Genomic DNA, 20,977 nt, shown 5'->3' on the forward strand with positions numbered 1-20,977 from the left:
GGAAGGGAAGGGAAGGGAAGGGAAGGGAAGGGAAGGGAAGGGAAGGGAAAAAGGAAAACGTAATTCACAGGACACTGAGTGGAAATATGTAGAGACAGTTTAACAGTATTTGGGTTTCATTCAGTCTGAGGCAAAATCCATACTTTTTGGGACAACGTAAAATGAGTTAGAACACATCCATTAGCAGAATCAAACTGCAGTATAAAGCATGATCTCAAGTAGTTATTGCAGGTCATAGGTATCTATGATCTTAGACATATTACAATAGAACTCTGGAGGCATACGGGATATGCCCTACAAGCCAACTTCAGGGCAGAAGCACTTCCAACAAAACTATAGCTGTATCTCTTTTGGCTAAACTGAAGACAGTCCAGGATTCACCACTGCAAATATAATCAGTTATGACAGCATCCAGAAAAGGTCACTGCTGTTACTTATGCCAGGCCAAGCTACCTATACAATGCATATTTTATACAGATATACTCACCTTGGATTTTCTCTGGAGTTCCTGAAAACACTAATTCGACTTTGCCATAATCAGGGAAACGGTCATCTGAAAACAAAGGGTAGTATTTCAGCAAGCTGTCTCCTACCGAAGCAGTCCCAAGGCACTCCGAAATCAGGACTGTCTATAGCTATTGATATATGTACCCTATTCACTCTGTAGCAATTTGCTTCTAAAAAAGCCACATTCTTTGCCCCAGACGTTCTCCAGAAAAGACCAGTGTCAGTCGGAGTTTTGGTTACTTCCAAGAACAGATGAAAGTAGAAGATATGTACAGTTCCCAAACCTCTCTAGACAGACATGGCTGGCTTTTGCTTTTAAAGGAAAACACATGCAGGAGAAAACTAAAATTGTTTTCTGTATTGGCTAAACTGCAATACTTCACCACAGAACTTTTGTGCAGCCATACACTGCAGGAAAACATTTTATTTTAGTTTGCCAGTAGCATAGGGTGAGGGAGTTACAATCCTGCATACAAAATAAAACTGAAGTAATAATTTGGAAAATACAAAGACTAGCACAGACATTTTCAAATACGTCTGAAAACTTTACCTCCATTTCTGGATATTCTGAAGCATCTTATGGCTGCCCCATCCCTGGAGGGGTTCAAGGCCAGGCTGGATGGGGCTTGGAGCAACCTGGTCTGGTGGGAGGTGTCCCTGCCCAGGGCAGGGGGTTGGAACTCGATGATCTTTGAGGTCCCTTCCAACTCTAACTATTCTATGATCTTAAAAGATCTCCATACTCAAGCAGACTAGGTCACAAACACAGTATCAGGCTTTGTGACTTTTTCATCAGCCAAAAAAGGGATCGGCTTAGTTCATCTTATTTTCTGTAACGGTGCCTAACAGAGTCACTGTTCTGCACAAATGTCTGCTGCTTTCACAAATGTGAGAGGAGGCAATAAGCACTATGTGTATCTGAATTATTTTGATAAGTTAATTCACTTGAAGAGCTTTTCTTCTCATGAGGAGTTACCCATGTTACATGGGTTAGTTAACTAACACAACGCAGTTTCCCTTCCCTAAAAATGAGGATGGAAAAAAAGCAAGAACCCTTCTGAAACCAGGCCCTGAAGATGATCACAGGCACTCAGATGCACCCCCGCACACATACGCATCCAACCAACCACAGAAGGCAAGTACCTTTGTTGGCATTGTCCAAATCCTCTTTGCCAAACACCAGGCCATGTCCTTGAATAGCTCCAGTATGAAGCTGAAGGCGAAAAATCACATCACGAGTAGCTGACCGGTACTTTTTGTGATAACACTTCAGCTGGAAAGAGAGAGGAGAAGCATGTCAGGAAGCAATTTCTTACAAATCTGAACAGAGGTGTGTGTGTGCGTCCGTTGCTAAGTAAAGCAGCCACAGTACAATTTACTGCAGACACCCCTGATGTTGTAACATGTAGGGAATGCATTATTCAATTGTTTCAAATTATATAAGCCCAAGGCAAGATAGTTCTGGATGTGTAAAAATAATAATTACTATCTTCATTACTATCAGTCACTAATCAGTAGATTATGATGCAAAATCACAACATTTGTCAGTACAATGTTGGAATGCTGATTTGTAGCCGTACTTCTTCACGGCAACAAATTACTGTAGAACTGTAATACAGCACACACATTTCAAAATAACTGAAGACTATGCAGAGTTTCAGAAGCAAGCCTGCAAGCTGATTACATCTATTTTAGGACTTTTTAAAAACCTACTGTAGTGATGATTGAATCTTGTTTTATGTTACTGTGGGGAGTTGATAGTAGTTTTGACACCTTGGCTAGAACAACACAGAACTCTGTAAAAATAACAGTATGAATTTTGGCAGGTAAAGGTGAACACAATACACTTGCTCTCTAAGACCACCTTCCCTAGACTAGAACTAGGGGTATTTTACCTACTAATTCTCTGAGTCAACTGTAACACAGAGCCACTCAGGCTCTATGTTATAGTTCTTACAGGAATTACATAAAGTTTTTGGTAACCTTAGTCACACAACTGAAAATTTTATATTATCCTGATGATATCAGGATTTTATGATGAAGCAGATAACTTTTTAATGTATTTCAGTAAGAACAAAAATCCCCTTTTTTTTTAAGACATTCAAAAAAGTGTTATAGACAGAAAGTACTGAATAACTGAAGAGCAGTTATTCAAACTGAAGTAACACAAGAAAAGATGTAGGGACTTCAGGTGGATGCTTCTGAAAGTTGGGATTAAAACATGAAATTCTCCTCACTACAGGATTTGAAAAATCTAACATAAGCTCTTGCTCTCTTCCCTTCATTATAGTAACCCCATAATAACCTAAATTCCAGAAGTTAATCAGTGCTGACCATATACATGGTGCATTGGATAACTTCTGAAATATCTCAGTTCACGTCCAAGAGAAGGGTTTTTTCAGGTATTGTCTACGCAAATCAGATATTCCTAACCCTCTCTAATGGCTCCGAGATTCTCTACGCAAGTAAGCATTACATTTTCTGAAAGTTAGGATTTAGGGTTGTTTGTTTCTTAGTGTTTTAAAAGAGAATCCCCTACAGCACAGTGGTAGCACCCGGTGAAACAGTATTTGCTTCTTATTTTAAACAGTGCTTTACACCCACTAAAGTTAACATGGCATACAAACCCCTACCTAGTGGAGGGATCTATTTCCTTTTAGTCCAACAAACATTCCTACTGGCAACAGACCAGGAATGCTTTCTGACAGTACTTCCCCCCATTCATTCCACATGTTCTTCTGTCCTCTTAGTTTAACAAACTGAAAGGTGCAGCAACTATCTCTGCTTTCTCTGTGCATAACTGTGTAAGACAAGCCAGAGGGAAAGCACAGAGTTTTAAAATTGTAATGGTGGATTCAACCATAGTTCTGCTTTGCACACAGGGAATTACATTCACTGCAGTAGCACACATAAATTCCTTTTTAAACACCACCACGTGCTTGTAGAATCAGAAGGCTCTTATTTGGTATCCCATCTAGGTATTTTCTTTACAGCATATAATTTTACAATTGAGCATGTCGCCTGCCAAGTTACAGGAAAAAGGTATTTTAATGCCAAGTTACAAATACTCCCCAAAGCAATTTTTATGAAGAAAATACTGATACAGGCTTTACTGCACTTGGTGCTGCTATGAAATGGGAATGCTGGGAGTGAGTGTTTTGGCTCCTAATTTGAGTTTTATAGGAATTTTTATTCTTGTAAGACTCAAAGATGATGACTAAATTAAATTAACCTATTTTGTAGTATGTCTGCAACTTATTTTGCTCAATTACCTTTTTTTTTACAAGAATGTAAAACAGGTCAGAGACTGTGAAGTAAATGGCAGTTCAGTGGATTTCCATTCCATCCAAATAACTTACCATAATATCTCCCTTCAAAAGCTGGGCAGGGTCTATAGCAATGCAGATTCGGCTTTGGCTCTCTGGCCCTAGGCTACTTTACAGGAGAGAAAAGAAAAATAAAATTTACGAATTAATGAAATGAAACAAAAAAAAACCAAACCAACAAACAAACAACAACATCAAAAACCAACAAAAAAAGACTATGTAATTCTGTTATTATGAGAATTAAAGCCTGGATCCAAACGTAAAGGAAAATGCTTATGACTTACTATATTCCAGATGTATAAACTGGTTGCATAGCCTGGTATAACTTCAGAAAAGGCCGGCAAGCTGAAAAGCAGTTAACAGAAAAGATTACTTTGTAATTATTTTCCTGTATGTAAATATTACTACAAGGAAGCTTCATGCACATCCAGACTGAGCAAAGTGGCGCAACGCTGTCAAATTTAAAAAAAAAAAAAATTGGCTTTGACAGACTAAGTTTCTCCCCCAAAGCTATTTCTTTATATTTTATGAAAAAATCCACTTTTTCCTGACTTCAGACTAGTTCTAAATTACAAAGGAGGGGATTTTAAAGGATTCCAGTAAGGAAAGAAAGAGTGAACACTCTGCTCCTTATTAGTTGCTTATCTTCCTTCCTTCCCACTTCTTCTGCAGGAAAACAAAATTATTAAAGGGAAGAAAGGGAATGGCCAAAACAAAAAACCAAAACTAATCCCCAAAACAAAACAAGAAGTGTTTTCAAAATTAAACAAATTTTTGATCTACAGCTATGTTTCAAAACTAGAAGTCCCTTAAACTTCATACTACAACAAACAATACCTTGTCTTTATTGCTGTATAATATGCTGTAATTTTACTCTTAGGATATTTCTCTACTCCTGGTTCCTTCATTGGGAAAATTTGGATTCAAATAAAGGAGTGTCAACTCTGAGATTCATGCAGGCTTTCTACAAAGCTCCAAAATGAAACAAGACTTTCATCCTACACTTGGATAGGAAAAGTTAGGTAATTTACCTCCCCCAGCATCGAAGCTGGGGATGCCATGAAGGATAACATAGTGCAGGAAAAGAGGAGCTGCATTCATTTTCACAGATCCAGATAAAAGGCCACTTAAGAACTGCACGTATCTAAAAAGACAAAATTATCTGAATTAAATAAAAGCAACCATACAAGGAAAATACATTCTTTACACATTAGTATTTCTAAGCTATGGGTATTGAATAGCATTGTCACATTACACAGAACTCCAGAAGAATAATCTTCACAAAATAGCACGAAGAGACACTTTAATTTCCCACTTCATTAAATCCATGGCTCTTACATTGCTACTGTTGATGTCTTCATTTTATTTATATCACTACTCTAAATGAGAAAGGAACTAGCAGAGATAGTAAAGTCAATAATTTTGGTATACATTTCTAGTTGTAACTGAAGTCTCCATTGACTTTCACAGAGCATGAAGTGTCCCACTCCACTTACAGTGAAGAGCACTTCCTCAAAACAAGAGCAAGAAGTGTCCTTGCTTAAATCTTAGCATTAAGGCCAATGCAGGCAAGTAATATCTTCATAATGAGAAGTGATCTCATTCAGCACCAAACAGAGGAATGCTATAACAGCAACTTGAAAATCATTGTATTTCTGCTGTTTAATGCCTTGTTTGGTCACAAGTTCACAAGCAAGTATATGCAAGGGAACATCAGTGCAGTGTGTGTTAAACAAATTCCTCCTATCTCCTTAAACAACCAAGGGAAACCAGTCATCTTTAATTTTCCTACTGGTTTTAAGTCCTTTTTTCTTCCATGCCCATGACATGACCTTCATTTAACTTCAGTCTCAGGAATGCACAGAACAAAGGAAAATCACCTATTTTTTACGCACACACCATATTGACCAATCCCTTTCTGCAGGCTCCTGGTGACACCACAACGCAAGACATCCTGCCCAACGACAGCTTTTACTGCCCCAGAACAGGGGTTGGGGTGGTCAAAAACACAGTCTCATTTTATAGACAGCTAGCAAAGCCCTCTTTTTTTTGAAAGCTTTTTGCTTTCCTCCTTCAGTCTTTCTAAAAATATTTTGTACATGAAAAGCCCAAATGACAGACTGAAAAGGCAAGACATCGGGATGGAGAGAGTGACTAATGCGTGCTGTGACAGACATCTGCTCGCACGGACGTGGGTCAGATGCATCATCTGCAGAAACTCCAAACGAGTGGCAATAAGGTCTTTATTGCACACTGATCAGTACACATTCCATATACGTCATTTATGCCACAGAAAAACGAGTTTGTTATTACCTTCAAGCAATCAAGAAATAGATTGTGGCATCTCTTTTTATTAACAAGCAATGTGGTAAGAACACATGTAGATAACAGTGTGGTACAAAACGTCCCATCTATCTAGGGCTACGTGCAGGAACTGAAGGAGAGATCTCATCAATCAAGGAATAGTAATACAAGATAAAGTGTCTGGAGTTCAGGAATCACTGGAGGATCTTGTGGAAATAGCCTTCATAGAGCTGGGAAGGGAGTAAGAGATGGGGGCAGAAGATAACAATGATATTTCTTATTTGTATGATATAGAAAAAAATTAAATACCTTCTTTGGGATGGCTGCATTAAAGCTGAAACTTTATCATCAAAGAATTTCTTCATAGCAAATCTGTCTAGAGCCTGATCAGCACTGCCAAAACAGAGACACAAATACCACATTATTCCAGTTTGGGGTTATCTCGGAAATTCAGCAGATCACTGCTTGAAATATGCCAAAATATTTGGAAGGGAAAGGAAGGAAAAACAAAAAAAGCACCTTACTAGCATCTTTGGCACTTACAGCTCAGACAAGAATGTTTTTTCCACTGACACCTTCTCATTCCATACCTTACGGCAGTTTCCTTCCTGAGGCAAAGCACCTACTCCCTCATTCAATTAACTGGAATGCATATTTTAAACGTGAATATGTTAAAGTCGTAATAGAATAAACTTTAGCAAAGCCAAGCAGCTCAGGCTGCAAAAGAAAGGCACTTGCCATAATTCCCTGAGAGTGCCACTGGGGAGTGTTCTCTGCAAAATGCAAATTTATTCTCTTTTTAAAGAAGCAGAAACAACATTATGGAGATGAAAACCACGGACTGCAGTACAGGACATGAGGTACAAAGGATCCCGGGCTAGAGGATCATTTAAGCAGTCAAATAACTCATTCAGCCTTTGTTTCCTGTGCCCTGAGTCACCAAGGGTAAGAACATTTAAAATAAACGTGTCAATCTTTGAACAAGAAATGTTTTACATCAGACAAACACAAACTCTTCAAATGCACAATTAAGGAGCAATGCATTCAGAAAATACATTTCCTTCTGTTCTGTCTAGAATGGCTCTTATGTGGGTCTTCTGCATCCGTGCGGAAAAAGGCAAGAGGGTATAGAAAAAAGAAGTGCCCAAAATTAGTAAGAATGCTGTTAATCACAAACTCCAATTAAAATGCTATGCTGATTCTGTTGTATCTATACCAGATGAAAACAATGTATCTCTTAACAGATGTAGCTGGCAGTGATAATTAACATCAGGACATAAAAAAGCAGAAGTTTCAAAATAGTTAGATTCTGGAATCTCAAATTTTAAATTTCACAGCTAATTAAATGTAAATTAGTTCCAGGGGAAAAAAAAATGTGCAAAGTGTGCATATGCATATCAGGATAAAACTGATTTATACTTTTTCCAAAAAATTAATCTGAAGTTACAGATTGTCTTGACAGGGTGCTGGGTCAGGCTGCTCAGTCATGCCTTTTCTTCAGGGATATTAAAGCTTGCACAGTGTGTACTTACAATATCCTTGACCCAAAAATTCTCTTCTTCACCCAACCCACCATACATCTTCACCCACACTACCACCCAGAATTTAGGCAGCCCATTCACAACTGGCCAAAGGCTGCCAGTACTTGTTGAAGCCGAGTTTACCAACTATTACAAAGAGCCCTCTTTACTCTCATTATATTTGGTTGCACACTGGTTCCTTCCTAAATTAGAAAAACAGGTATTTATAACATATAACCAAAAGGGGGTTGCACTATAAGGCTTCTTCATCAAGCCTAGATTTTTTGGCATGTGCATGTGGACAATTAGGAACCCCATTTAGTGTGAACATCCTCAAAGCCTTCCAAGCACCGTTCCTGACACTGCACCCTCAGCAGCACCTTCTGCTTCTGTGAGGCTGCTGTGTACCGTTTGGAAGAGCCTTGATAATGTTAGGGATATACAAAATCCTAGCTGGGAAACTTCCCTAACCTCATTCTTACACAGAAAAGATAAGTTTTGGATAGGAGCTGACAGACAAACAGAAATTTAAAGGAGGGCTTTCAAACTCACTCCTCTCCTGCATCCTCACTGGAGGAATCCTGAATTTGTTTGGGGGTAAGAGATGATACCTTTCATCGCTGGGCTTTACAATCACATACAGGTGTTGTTCTCTTATGGCATTATTAAAATGTATTTCTATCCAGGTGCCACCTTTAAGGATGACACAAAATTGCAACACTGAAATTACAACACAGTGCTGTCCTATCCTCACTTGACAGATTTTGTCGTTCACAATACTTCTCGACAAAATATTACAAAATTGGGGCAATCATTGTCCCAATTACTACTTGCAGTTATATGCATTTATTTCTTCAGTTGATACTAGTGAGTATAATGCACTTAATTTTTCAGTCTACCTTTCAACCAGGGTTACCAGAGTGACTACAGGTTATATTCTGAGATGCTGGTTTTACTGAAAGCCATGAGTAATTTGATGTCAGCCTATAGTGATTCAGGACTTTACCCAATACAGTATTGGATCAAATCTAGCACTGACAGACTGGTGTGAATTCAGAACCAAATCTGATTTTACCATGGCCTTTACGGTGCAATTTATTTTAATACATTTATATGTGTTTATATAAAAGAGATCAAGGAAAAACAATTTGATTAAAAACCAAGCAAAAAACCCCCAAACCCCCACATTTCATCCTTTTTATCAAATTTTAACGGTGTTGACATAAATTGTCGACTGTAATTTCATAATTTCAGCAGTCTAAAAGAAACAATTGAAAGCAAGTAATCAACACCTGTTGTTTGAACTGACTGCAAGGTAAAGTCTAGATTATTTCTTAAACTTCATTCTGCACTTTGATCAACGCCTAGGAATTCTGTAATATACTGATTCCAGAATCGAGTAACAGTTTTCCTTAACTTCTTCAGGAATAGTTCCTCACTGATTCAAAAGAGACAACCTGATGGATGTAGCAAATAGATGGGCTTAATAGAATAAAGAGGGTATCATTATATTAAAATGGTTTCTTGCACATTTCTTCATTCATCTCAAAAGACCCTTTAGAGAATTTTGCCGCAGAATCATTGAATATCTCAGATTAGAAGGGCCCTCAGAGTGTCACCTCGCCCAACCTCCTGCCAAAAGCAGGACCACAATCAGACTCTGTCATGGAGGCAGGCCTTTAAGCTTGTCTTTGTTTTAAGACATGCCCCAAGACTCTTCAAGAAGAAAGCCTAACAAAATTTAACTGGCAAACAGTAAGCTGACAAACGGTGCTACAATTAAAAGGCATCTTTTTTTTTGACATTTCCTTAACTGTAAAAAACACACAATATGCATTATTCACAACTTACCTTGCAGAAACATTAGTGAAGTGCATGTATGATGATATGACTACGCCTATCCTCCCTTTTCCTCCCTGTATTAGGAAAAAGGGAATGATAACATTTAATTTATCACACTACTGGGTATTATTTTTATTCAAGACCCATACTAAACAAGACTTTAAGACAGGAGATTCAGAGAGTCCTTTTGCTCACACATCTTCCTGTGTTGCTGGAGCGACGGTAATGATGGGTGGCAGCTTGTCTGTCCATGCAAGCTGGCTGACAAGTGACATGGAAAGCACTAAGTAGGATTCCTATGTGTTTGACTGTCAAGTCTTACTAACTGAGAGGAAATTATTTTAAAGAAAAAAATCTTGACCAGTAGTAGAAACAGTGTATCATATCTTCTAATTTTGTATTACTTTTTCCAGATACTATTCAAGACAAGTCCAGGCGACGTTGTGATTTTTGGCATAGAATGCTATGAAATACCTATTTTGGAAAGCTTCTGACAGGTTTGGGCTTTTTGACCTCCCCAGCACCTGAGATTTGTGGAATGCTATGAAATACCTATTTTGGAAAGTACATGAGCTTCTGACAGGTTTGGACTTTTTGACCTCCCCAGCACCTGAGATTTGTAACAACTACTACTTATTTTTCTATGGATAATTTCAAAAATGTTGCAAAAGATTAGTAAATAATTTACATGACATAAATTCAGTACAATTTACCGAGCAGTAACTCTCACAGATTTCAAAACCATCTCAGTCTCTCAGCTGATACAAGTAGCTATATATGTCTTTGTGGTTGGAACCGTTAAAGTCATTACTGAAAGGCATTGATCAACAACACATTTTACCCGTTACAACATTACCAATTTGTGTATAAAATACCTAGGAGTACTTTGCCCCTTTGTCTTTTGTCCCACATATGGGCCATTCTCCTGGCTGCAGTCCTGCAACTGGTAGGAATTCAGTATCATTTCACACAGCCCTGGCATTCTGCCTGCAAGCAATTCAAAACTGAGGAGTATACAACCTGACCTGAAGAATTTTGGTTCCACCATCACCCTCATTCTGTTTAGAGTAACATCTCCCAGTGACACAGCCACAGAGTTGCCTCAAGTGTCACCAGCACCACTACCAGCTTAGTTCTGAATTAATTCTATCTGTATGCAATTAAGGCTTCTCTTTATTTCTCGTCATTGTGAGCAAGAAGAAGTAACACTGCGTAATGGCAGCTTTGCTTGAAGGCACTCCAATGATTCTGGCAGCTGGAAGTCCCCAGGAGGTACTCAATGCTGTCATTTCCTACAACCACACGGCAGTTTAAAGGGATGATCTGTGATATGTTGCCTATCCTTATTCTGCAACAAAATGCACGAGTGTCACAGAGCAGGAAGAGCGTCTGAAGAGTTTATTATTGAGCTGGAAAAACCTCAAGCTTCTAAGTACAGAAGTATCACTGACCTCTGAAGGAAGCAAACCAACATCACTGCATGCAGTACCCAGAGCAGAAGGCAGAACCTTATTTATCATAAAAAGCAATATATAACAAGCAAGGTCAGTAGATTTAAGCTAACTTGGCGTACTATTTTCAACACCAAAACTAGATCAAACTTCTTTTTTTTTAATTTTTTTTTAAAGAAGAATAAAGGACAAGGTTTTTGACAATTAAAATTAACTGATATGCGACGTGTATACACAAAGCTCCCTTACCCTGCAATGGATCACCACCACGTGCTGAGGATCATTGTTCAGCCAGGACTCCATGGCCTTGCAGACGGTGCACACCTTGTCAAGAGGCGGAGCATGGAGATCAGGCCACCCCACATCCATAATCTGCAGTTAAACAAGTAACATTCACAAGAGACTTAACCATAATACTACATATTAAATTCTGTCTTCAAATAATTGCGATAGTGAAGAGTCTCTACATTTTTTCCCAACACCAGATAATCAAGTCATTTGAATGCCACGATGTAACTAAAAGATGTTCTTAAGGGAAGAAGGGGATTTGTCTGTGGTTTTGTGGGGTTTTTTGTAAGATACTAGTATTTTTATGAAAACAAACAAACAAAAAACTCCCCCCAAACCCCACCAACCATTCACAAGTGACAACACTTCTGAAGATCTCGATTTCTTAAAGAATTTTCCATTAGAAATTCAGGTATTTTATAACGGTAAAATATTTAGAAGGTCAAAATTAGAAGACAGAAGTTAACTGGCCCCGTCCAGTATTTTATGATTGCTTTTATTTAATTTGCAATTTCTTTCCTTCATGAGCAACAGATCTGGCATCTCAAAATTCTGTTCATAGTTTCTGTTCAACTTTAGTCACTATATAATACTATTTACTCAACCCATTATTATTATATTATTATTATATGTTTATTTTTTAACCCTAACAAAACCAGTAACCATTAATGACTTAAATCCTTCATGATCAATAACACATTCAAAAGGTCAAAATTAAAGAGTTCTTTTAATATTTTTCTCAGGTAGCGTATATCCCTGCAAATCTACTGCTGTAAATATACACCTGTGCTACCCTGGCTGTATAATACTTGCTGAAGAGAACCTGCATACCATTTTTTTTGCGACAAACACAACTGGTGAGGAGGAAAAAAAGACACACATCAATAGCCCCCTTCCTTATGGCTGTGCTGTGCAGGGAAGCAACTCTGAAAAGACAGTAACAGAAGGGAAGTCTCTATCTGCCTGTTCCCTGGCTCCAGCTGTCAGACTGTACATCACGGGGTACAGCCCCCAGTAACCTCTAACTGCAGAAAGTACACTTCCAGTAACATTCGTACCCCTCTACAGGAATTTCTCACTATTCTCAACAGGCTTCAGGTCCTGAGTGCACAGTCTAACAACAGGAACAGTAAAGCACAGACCTAACAGACCCAAAACAGGACTGGAGAAAAAATCCTTTTTTAAAGGGATGCACGTGGGGTTTTTTTATCATCTTCCAGAAGTTCTGGAAGTTCTTCTTATAATAAGTTCTTCTTATTCTATATATCAACACTTGTGTAACTTCAGGGCTTCTCAGGCCATTTAAGTAGTATTTAGCACTGGAAAGAGAGCGATGTTATGGAAGGAAACAGTACCTTTGGGTTAAGCTTGGCAAGGTCATATCTCTTTTCAGAGAGGTTTAGCACCTGTTTGGAAAGAAAGAAAAAAAAAATCAACCATCAAGACTTCATAAATGAACACAAATAAAAATAAATGAACATAAACAAAAATAAAGCAGTGTAGACAAGTATATCTGTCTTTCATTAGGAATTACTTTAAATCAGTATCAATCAATAATAAAAAGCTGAAATATCAATACTCAACAACTGAAACAATGCTCCTGAGGCAGATTCTCTTCAATACTGTAGCTATTTCACATCCCAAAGATTTAAGTATAAATGACATTCATAATCATTTTAAAAGTCTGCCAGAATGGGATAAACAGACCATAAATATGAGAAACAGTAATTAAGAGAGGTAAGTCCATTATACAGTTTATTACTACCTAAAGGTAATTTAAGAACCTCTCTTCTAAACTGCATCATCCCATCTGGCATTAACCAGCACTCCCAGCAGCAGCCCCAGTAAAGGAGCCAAGAAGTAAATAGGCTGAAGAAACTACATCAGTTTGCTTCTAGGAGCTGATGATTGCTGATGTGGTACTTAAATAAGTTTAATGTGCAACGTCATCATGGACACAGCAAAGCAGGAAGACATTATACCATCTTTAGTAAAAAGAACACTTTTTGAACAAGAAACTCACCCAGAGAAAGAAACCCCCAAATTAACAAGGTACAACTGTTGCTGTTTGAAGGTGCATAAGCTCCTGGAATCACCCGTGATATTGACCATAACAGGTATACACCACTTTCATTGACCTCAAACGCCGACAGCAAGCATAAAACATCTTTATATGATGAGGAACATGGTCTTTATTCCAATATATTGTTTGCATTTTAAACAGATTACTGCTGAAGAGCTAAACAGCAATCAAAACCTCATATGTTCACTGTCCACATTATTTTGGCTCAGGAAGATGTATCAACATTTACAATTAAGGCTAGGTATCCCTCCAGAAACACCAACTGTAATTTAACAGGAATGAAAACATAAGAGTCTCATACAAATGACTCACAAATATTTCTGTAATTTTCTATCAGTCTTAACATCTGCAAAACAATTTAGTGGAGAGTTGCATCCCTCAGTGCAGAATCCTTAAAATTACTGTTAAAGTGCTGTTTGGTGAGAACTTCTTTATTCATCTTTCTTGTTGTATTTATATGTAAGAGCAGTTTAAAACTCCTATGTGTCAGGATACAGCCCTGCTCATGATGGGTATTTGTCACTGCTGGAGCATGCTCATGATGGGTATTTGTCACTGCTGGAGCAGACGTCAGACCCCCAGACACTGCAGAGTAAAGATCAAACGGAGATACCCCAGGAGTCCTCTCAGTGCAGGACAGAGAGCAGGAGGTACAGGAACCAACACTCCACATACACCACCACCACACAAACCAAGATGCCACAGAAGTCTTTGAAGAGAAGCATATGATATAAACAGATGTCAGTGGAAGATTAACTGCATCCCATTTTAGGCCCTTTTTGGCATATCCGAGCTCTGCCTACTTGTATTTTTGTACAAGAAAGAGGAATGTTAGTCTTTAGTTCTATGAAACTTAAATGACTTTGCCCTAAAATTTAGAGCCACATCCCAAGAATAGAAATGAAGAAAGATAATGCAATGGGGAGAAAGAAACCCTTCCTCCTCCTACACAGCTGAGAGGAAACATCCCCTTTCCCATATGATTTAATCCTCAACTGGTCAGTAACTTGTATTATTAAGATAATATGAATTCTCTCACTCTGCTGAATGCTCAGCAATGCCATAGAACAAAAATGAGTCATTTTAGCAGGAGAAGAGACCTTTAGGCAGGTACTAAAGGGTTTTAGATTTGGTCTGCTCCTTAATTAGATGACCAGAAATACCGAATTCAAACAAATATCCCGTAGCTGGCAATTTTGGAAAGCAGAAGACAACACAAAGTACTGACTGGGGAACGATCCACCAGCCTACAGCCCGTTCCAGTAAGGAGATGACACTGGGAGAGCAGGCGGGCAAAACCCTTCTACCAGGTGGGACCAAACTTGCTTGCTGACAGCAGTGGCAGCCTTCAGTTAAGCAAAGAGCAGGGAAAGAAGGAAGGTGGCCAAAACATGACATAAGCTAAAATTAACAACCAGTTCCAACTAGTAAAGCAACAGTAACACACGCGCATTACCATATAATTTACCTATGCAAGAATAAGAAAATGCACAGCAGTTATGTCAGCCTAAGCTAGTACAAATATGTATATGCTAAAACTGCAGTGTAACCACTGAAATTTTTTTAAAAATTCTAGTAGTGCATTTGGGGCTTGTTCCACTTTTAAAAAAGAACTGACCGTGAATTTAGGCAATAGGATTTACTGTCAGATTCCTAATGCCTTTGGCATAAATGAGTTACTATTCATCAGCTGCTCTGTATATCCCCATGTAGATATCTCTCTAACTGGTGAGCTAATTTAAAATACTCAAAAGAAATTTGATTACCATTCAGGCACTGTGGCCACAAATATGGAACTGGAGCACACTAATACAGCAGCACACAAAAATAAGGCCACTTGCTCTTTTATCACTGCTTTAAATCAACATCGAGAACTGCTTTGACAACCATAAATATGGTTGTAATAAATACTGCAATAAAACCTGTTGGAGACACTGAAAAAAACATGTATATTTTTCCATTTTAAACACCAAAACATCCAGGTTTAGGAAATGATCATAAAATCAGAAAAGCATACAGACAAGCTTACAATGACGTCTGAGCAACAGATGTCATCTACCTGGACTTATGCAAAGCATTTGACACTGTCCCACACGACATCCTTGTCTCAAAATTGTAAAGTCATGGATTCGATGGATGGACCACTAGGCAGATAAGGGACTGGCTGGATGGCCGCACTCCAAGGGCTACAGTCAACAGCTCAATGTCCAAGTGGTGGCCAGTGAGGAACAGCATTCCTCAGAGGTCGGGTCTGGGACCAGTGCTGTTTAGCATCTTGGTTAGAGACATGGACAGTGGGATTGAGTGCACCCTCAGCAAGTTTGCTGACACCACCAAATTGTGTGGCACGGTCAACACGCTGGAGGGAAGGGATGCCATCCAGAGGGACCCAGACAGGCTGAAGAGGTGGGCCCCTGCAAAACTCATGAAGTTCAGCCAGGCCAAGTGCAAGGTCCTGCACCTGGATCACAGCAACCCCAGGAACAAATACAGGTTGGGTGGAGAATGGCTGCAGAGCAGCCCTGAGGAGAAGGACTTGGGAGGGCTTGTGGATGAGAAGCTCAACATGAGCCAGCAATGTGCGCTGGCAGCCCAGAAAGCCAACCCCATCCTGGGCTGCACCAAGAGAAGTGTGGCCAGCAGGTCACGGGAGGTGATTCTGCCCCTCTGCTCTGGTGAGACCCACCTGGAGCTCTGTGTCCAGCTCTGGAGTCCTCAGCACAGGAAGGACATGGACCTGTTGGAACGGGTCCAGCGGAGGGCCATGAAGATGATCAGAGGGATGGAGCACCTCTGCTGTGAGAGCTGGGGTTGTTCAGCCTGGAGAAGAGAAGGCTCTGGGGAGACCTTCTAGCAGCCTTCCAATATCTGAAGGGAGCTACAGGAGAGCTGGGGAAGGACTCTTTTATCAGGGAGTGTAGCGACAGGATGAGGGGTAAGGGTTTTAAACTTAAAGATGGTAGAATTAGGCTAGATACTAGGAAGAAATTCTTTGCTGTGAGGGTGGTGAGAGCCTGGCCCAGGTTGCCCCGAGAAGCTGTGGCTGCCCCATCCCTGGAGGGGTTCAAGGCCAGGCTGGATGGGGCTTGGAGCAACCTGGTCTGGTGGGAGGTGTCCCTGCCCAGGGCAGGGGGGTTGGAACTCAATGATCTTTAAGGTCCTTTCCAACTCTAACCATTCTATGATTCTATGAATTATTATTTTTTTGTTGTTAAAATCTCAAAATATCTAACAACTGAGCATTACTCCTCTCCTACAAGTTCAATACATGACAAACTTTTCACCAAAATAGCGTGGCAAATATATTACTGAAGTTGATCAAAATGGTAACATGATGGTGAATTTATTTTTACAGTTTTTCAGTTGACACAGCAATTGTGTTGTTTAAACTGTTTTTAGCTTTCTGACAGATGTATACACTGTATGTATTTTGAAAGTACTGGTGTAAAACAGCTATCACTTGGAATCAAGCCTTTGAATCTTGCAATAACATATGCGTCCCTTTGTAACTATGAGATAATTTTATTAGGAAATATAAGGATGCTTCATTCTACCCTGTAAACCTCCTTACTATGAAAGGTTTAGGTTTTTTACTTAAAAATTTGTTACAGAAATAATCTGTCAATGAAGATATGCTGCATGAAAGCAAACTTATCGCTAGACTGTTTCTTGGCCGCTTTAAAAACTGTTTTTTAACAAACGTATTATGGAATATTCTAAATCTCTCATTTCTTTCTTTCCTCTGTCTAATCCAGAGGTTATTAATTCATGATTAATATAAAATAACAACAACTTAAGGATGAGAGGGAACGTCCTCAAGTTGCTCTGGGGGAGGTTTAGATTGAATATCAGGAGAAGTTTCATCACTGACAGGGTTGTCAAGCATTGGAACAGGCTCCCCAAGAAGCGGTTGAGTCACCATCCTTGGAGATATTTAAAAGATGTGTAGAGATGGTGCTTAGGGACATGGTTTAGTGGTGGAGGTGGTGGTGTTAGGTAAATGGTTGGACTTGATGATACTAAGAATCTTTTCCAACTTAAATGATTCTATGATTGGATTCTGTGATTGAAAAAGTCTTTTCTATTCCATGATTGAAAAAGTCTTTTGGTATTTTTAACATAGAAGCTTACTTGCTTGTTTTAACAGCCAATTTCTAAAGGCTATCAGCATTTGAAGAACAGGCTGAAGAACTCTACATGCAGATTCTCAGGAGAGTCTCCATCCTCTATCAGATGCAGGAGGTAACATAGCGACAAAGGATGAGGAGAAGGCTGAGGTACTTAATGCCTTCTTTGCCTCAGTCTTTAGTAGTAGAGTAGGCTCCCCAAGTACCCAGACCCCTGAGCCAGCAGATAGGGGCAGGGAGTAGAATGAAGATTCCACAATCCAAGGGAAGATGGTGAGGGACCTGCTCCAAGACTGGGACATACACAAGTCTATGGGGCTGGATGGGATCCACCCGAGGGCACTGAGGGAGCTGGTGGAAGTGCTCACTGAGCCACTCTCCATCATTTACCAGTAGTCCTGGCAAACTGGGGAGGTCCCGGCTGACCAGCATCTGGCCAATGTGACGCCCATCCACAAGAAGGGTCGGAAGGATGATCCAGGGAACTCCAGGCCTGTCAGTCTGACCTCAGTGCCTGGGAAGGTCATGGAACAGACCATCCTGAGTGCCATTATGTGGCACATGAAGGACACCCAGGTGATCAGGCCCAGCCAGCACGGGTTCACAAGGGGCAGGTCCTGCTTGACAAACCTGATCTCCTTCTGTGACAAAGAGACCCACTTGCTGGATGAAGGAAAGGCTGTGGATGTTGTTTACCTGGACTTTAGCAAGGCCTTTGATACTGTCTCCCACAGTATCCTCCTGGAGAAACTGGCTGCCCATGGCTTGGATGGGTATACTCTCCACTGGGTTAAAAACTGGCTGGAGGCCGGGCCCAGAGAGTGCTGGGGAATGGAGTTAAATCCAGTCGGCGGCCGGTCACGAGTGGTGTCCCACGGGGCTCAGTATTGGGGCTGGTTCTCATTAACAACTTCATCAATGATCTGGATGAGGGGATCGAGTGCACCCTCAGTCAGTTCCCAGGTGACACCAAGTTGGGTGGGAGTGTTGATCTGCTGGAGGGTAGAGAGGCTTTGCAGAGGGATCTGGACAGGTTGGATGGATGGGCTGAGACCAACGGGATGAGGTTCAACAAGGCCAAGTGCCGGGTCCTGCCCTTGGGTCCCACCAGCCCCCTGCAGCGCTCCAGGCTGGGGGCAGAGTGGCTGGAGCTGCCTGGCAGAAAAGGACCTGGGGGTGTTGGTGGACACCGGCTGAACAGGAGCCAGCAGTGTGCCCAGGTGGCCAAGAAGGCCAACAGTATCCTGTGTCAGGAACAGTGTGGGGAGTAGGACTCAGGGGGTGACCGTCCCCCTGTACTGGGCACTGGTGAGGCCCCACCTCAAGGGCTGTGTCCAGTCCAGAGTGTTCACAAAAAAAAGACATTGAGGTGCTGGAGCGGGTCCAGAGAAGGGCAACGAAGCTGACAAGGGATCTGGAGAACAAGTCTTATGAGGAGAGGCTGAGGGAGCTGGTGTTGTCAGCCCTGGAGAAAAGGAGGCTGAGGGATAAGAGGAAATGGCTTCAAGTTGCACCAGGGGAGGTTCAGATAGGATACTGGGAAACATTTTTACACGGAAAGGGTTATTAAGCCTTGGAATGGGCTGCCCAGGGAAGCAGCTGAGGCACCATCCCTGGAGATATTTAAAAGATGGGCTGACATAGTGCTTAGAGACATGGTTTAGTGATGGCTTTTTATCAGTGGTAGGTTGACAGTTGACTCAGTGATCTGGTCCCTTCCAACCTAGACAATTCTATGATTCTATGAATTTCAACACATCACCGGATTCTTTTGGAGTAACATCATCTTTAATTTTTCAATATAACACGACCTCCCTCTTGTTGACCAAGGCCACATGCATACAACCAGAATACACTGATGATACTACTATACAGATACTACAAAAATTCAGTTTTGAAGTTTTTCTCCGTTGGAGAAAACTCACATTTCTTCTAGGAACAAAAGCCTTCTGGGAAGTGTTTTTGTTGGGTTTTTTTTAGGGCAGCAAAGCAGAAAAAAATCTACTGTAAGCTATGGACAGGCTTCCATCTCTCCATAAAGGACTCAGGTCTTAGACTGTCAAAGTATAATCCTCTACTGTTAGAGCAAATGAGATACCTATGATTTTTTGTTCATACTCTTCATAACAGACGGACTCAAGCAGGAAACAATGCCCTCACCCAGTTCTTTGGGTACATCATACCCCTTCTCTGTCCTCACTATCAACTGTAGTGGCAACAGTTTAACACATATGAAAATCTGGAAGGAGAACAGCTAGATTAGAAATGAAAAATGCTGATTTGTAGTATACATTCTGCTAGCTGAGACCCTGACCCAATGAAAGAGTGAAAGGGTTCTCATCAACTTAGCAGAACTGCTCACTGCAGGAGGCATGTGGATGGAAGAGAGGAGTTCCTGCAATACACATGCCTCTTGAGGGGACTGAAGGAGTCCTTGAAACAGGAGAAACAAAAGATAGTCTAACAATGAGCTCTCTGGATCTACAACCTGGCTGTGGTTTGGCAGGTTATCTTGCAAATTTGCAGAAACATGCTTGGAGCAGACAATACCAAACTTTCTTTTGACAAAGTCAGCCTATTTCCAAAGGACTTATTAGAATATAAATAAATAAATAGAACAAAACTTAAACAAAACCAAAAACCCCCACAGATCCAAACTTTGAAAGAGAAACTAACTGCAATCCCATTTAGAAAAAGGGCATCATAAACAATACCTATATCAGATATTTCACATATACCAGATTTTTTTTGTAATACGAACAGGTATTTAGTGAGATTCAACCAGACTGAGATTATAAGCTTATTTCACAAATAGCAAAACACTACTGTTGCATGGGAAAGGCCACTGAGAACAGGTGAATTTGAACCAGTAAAGCTTTACGTACAGGTCACCTTCAAACTATTACTATCTTGTGCCTGACAAGCTACCATCTCCTGATGGAAAGGAAAGTCAAGGGGAAGAAGGCAATATGCTGAGGGCATCAGACCACGTTTCAAGTATTATAAGTGCATGCTGAGGACTATAGCTGGTTCATAATGCATCTATGACACCTTGGTTTGTGAGTGAAAGATAATGTATTTAAATCATTAGGTGGAAGCTCTCCAGTAGCTGATCTCCACCATGAGTCAAGTTCATGCTCCTGAAGCTGTGGATTTGATTCTAATAGTTTACACATGCTAATTAAAAAGACAGTAGAAGAAAAAAGTTTACAAAACATTGTCCCTGCACTCGCCAGAAACCAGCACAGGAGATGAATTGCTTGGGTCACCATTTAAATAAATAAATAAATACATTCTGCACGCAGAGCTCATTATAGATTTGCTTACAAGTTCATTTCCTATAGAAAACTAAACAGCAGGAAAAAAATGTATCTAAATCAAGTTAATGAGAAAAAGCTGGACAGAACATGCAAACACCTGGACAGAAACCCTCCTTTTATGTTGTTTCACAATAAATAGTAGACAGTTAGAGACCATCACTATTATACCCAGCTGAGGACCCACATGTAGCTGACTGCTATAAAAAAAA

At 40.3% G+C, this 20,977-nt stretch overlaps 1 protein-coding gene across 6 annotated transcripts in view; it reads right to left on the reverse strand.

Moving 5' to 3' along the window:
• The window catches only part of TNS3 (tensin 3), a 251,867-nt gene that overhangs the window by 98,670 nt on the left and 132,220 nt on the right, over window positions 1-20,977 (reverse strand). For 5 of the 6 annotated variants that reach the window (XM_014965348.1, XM_014965349.1, XM_014965352.1 and 2 more), the window contains 9 exons: window positions 12,594-12,644; window positions 11,200-11,322; window positions 9,509-9,573; window positions 6,447-6,530; window positions 4,865-4,977; window positions 4,118-4,178; window positions 3,867-3,942; window positions 1,651-1,780; window positions 488-553 (listed from right to left, as the gene is read on the reverse strand). In XM_014965348.1, the coding sequence (XP_014820834.1) occupies window positions 488-553; window positions 1,651-1,780; window positions 3,867-3,942; window positions 4,118-4,178; window positions 4,865-4,977; window positions 6,447-6,530; window positions 9,509-9,573; window positions 11,200-11,322; window positions 12,594-12,644 (769 nt within the window). Of the gene's footprint in view, window positions 1-487; window positions 554-1,650; window positions 1,781-3,866; window positions 3,943-4,117; window positions 4,179-4,864; window positions 4,978-6,446; window positions 6,531-9,508; window positions 9,574-11,199; window positions 11,323-12,593; window positions 12,645-20,977 lie in introns of those variants that run through there. The other variant, XM_014965353.1, reaches the window with a different exon arrangement.

The sequence above is a fragment of the Calidris pugnax genome, unplaced genomic scaffold (genome assembly GCF_001431845.1).
Source record: "Calidris pugnax isolate Ruff unplaced genomic scaffold, ASM143184v1 scaffold41, whole genome shotgun sequence".
NCBI lineage: Eukaryota > Metazoa > Chordata > Aves > Charadriiformes > Scolopacidae > Calidris > Calidris pugnax.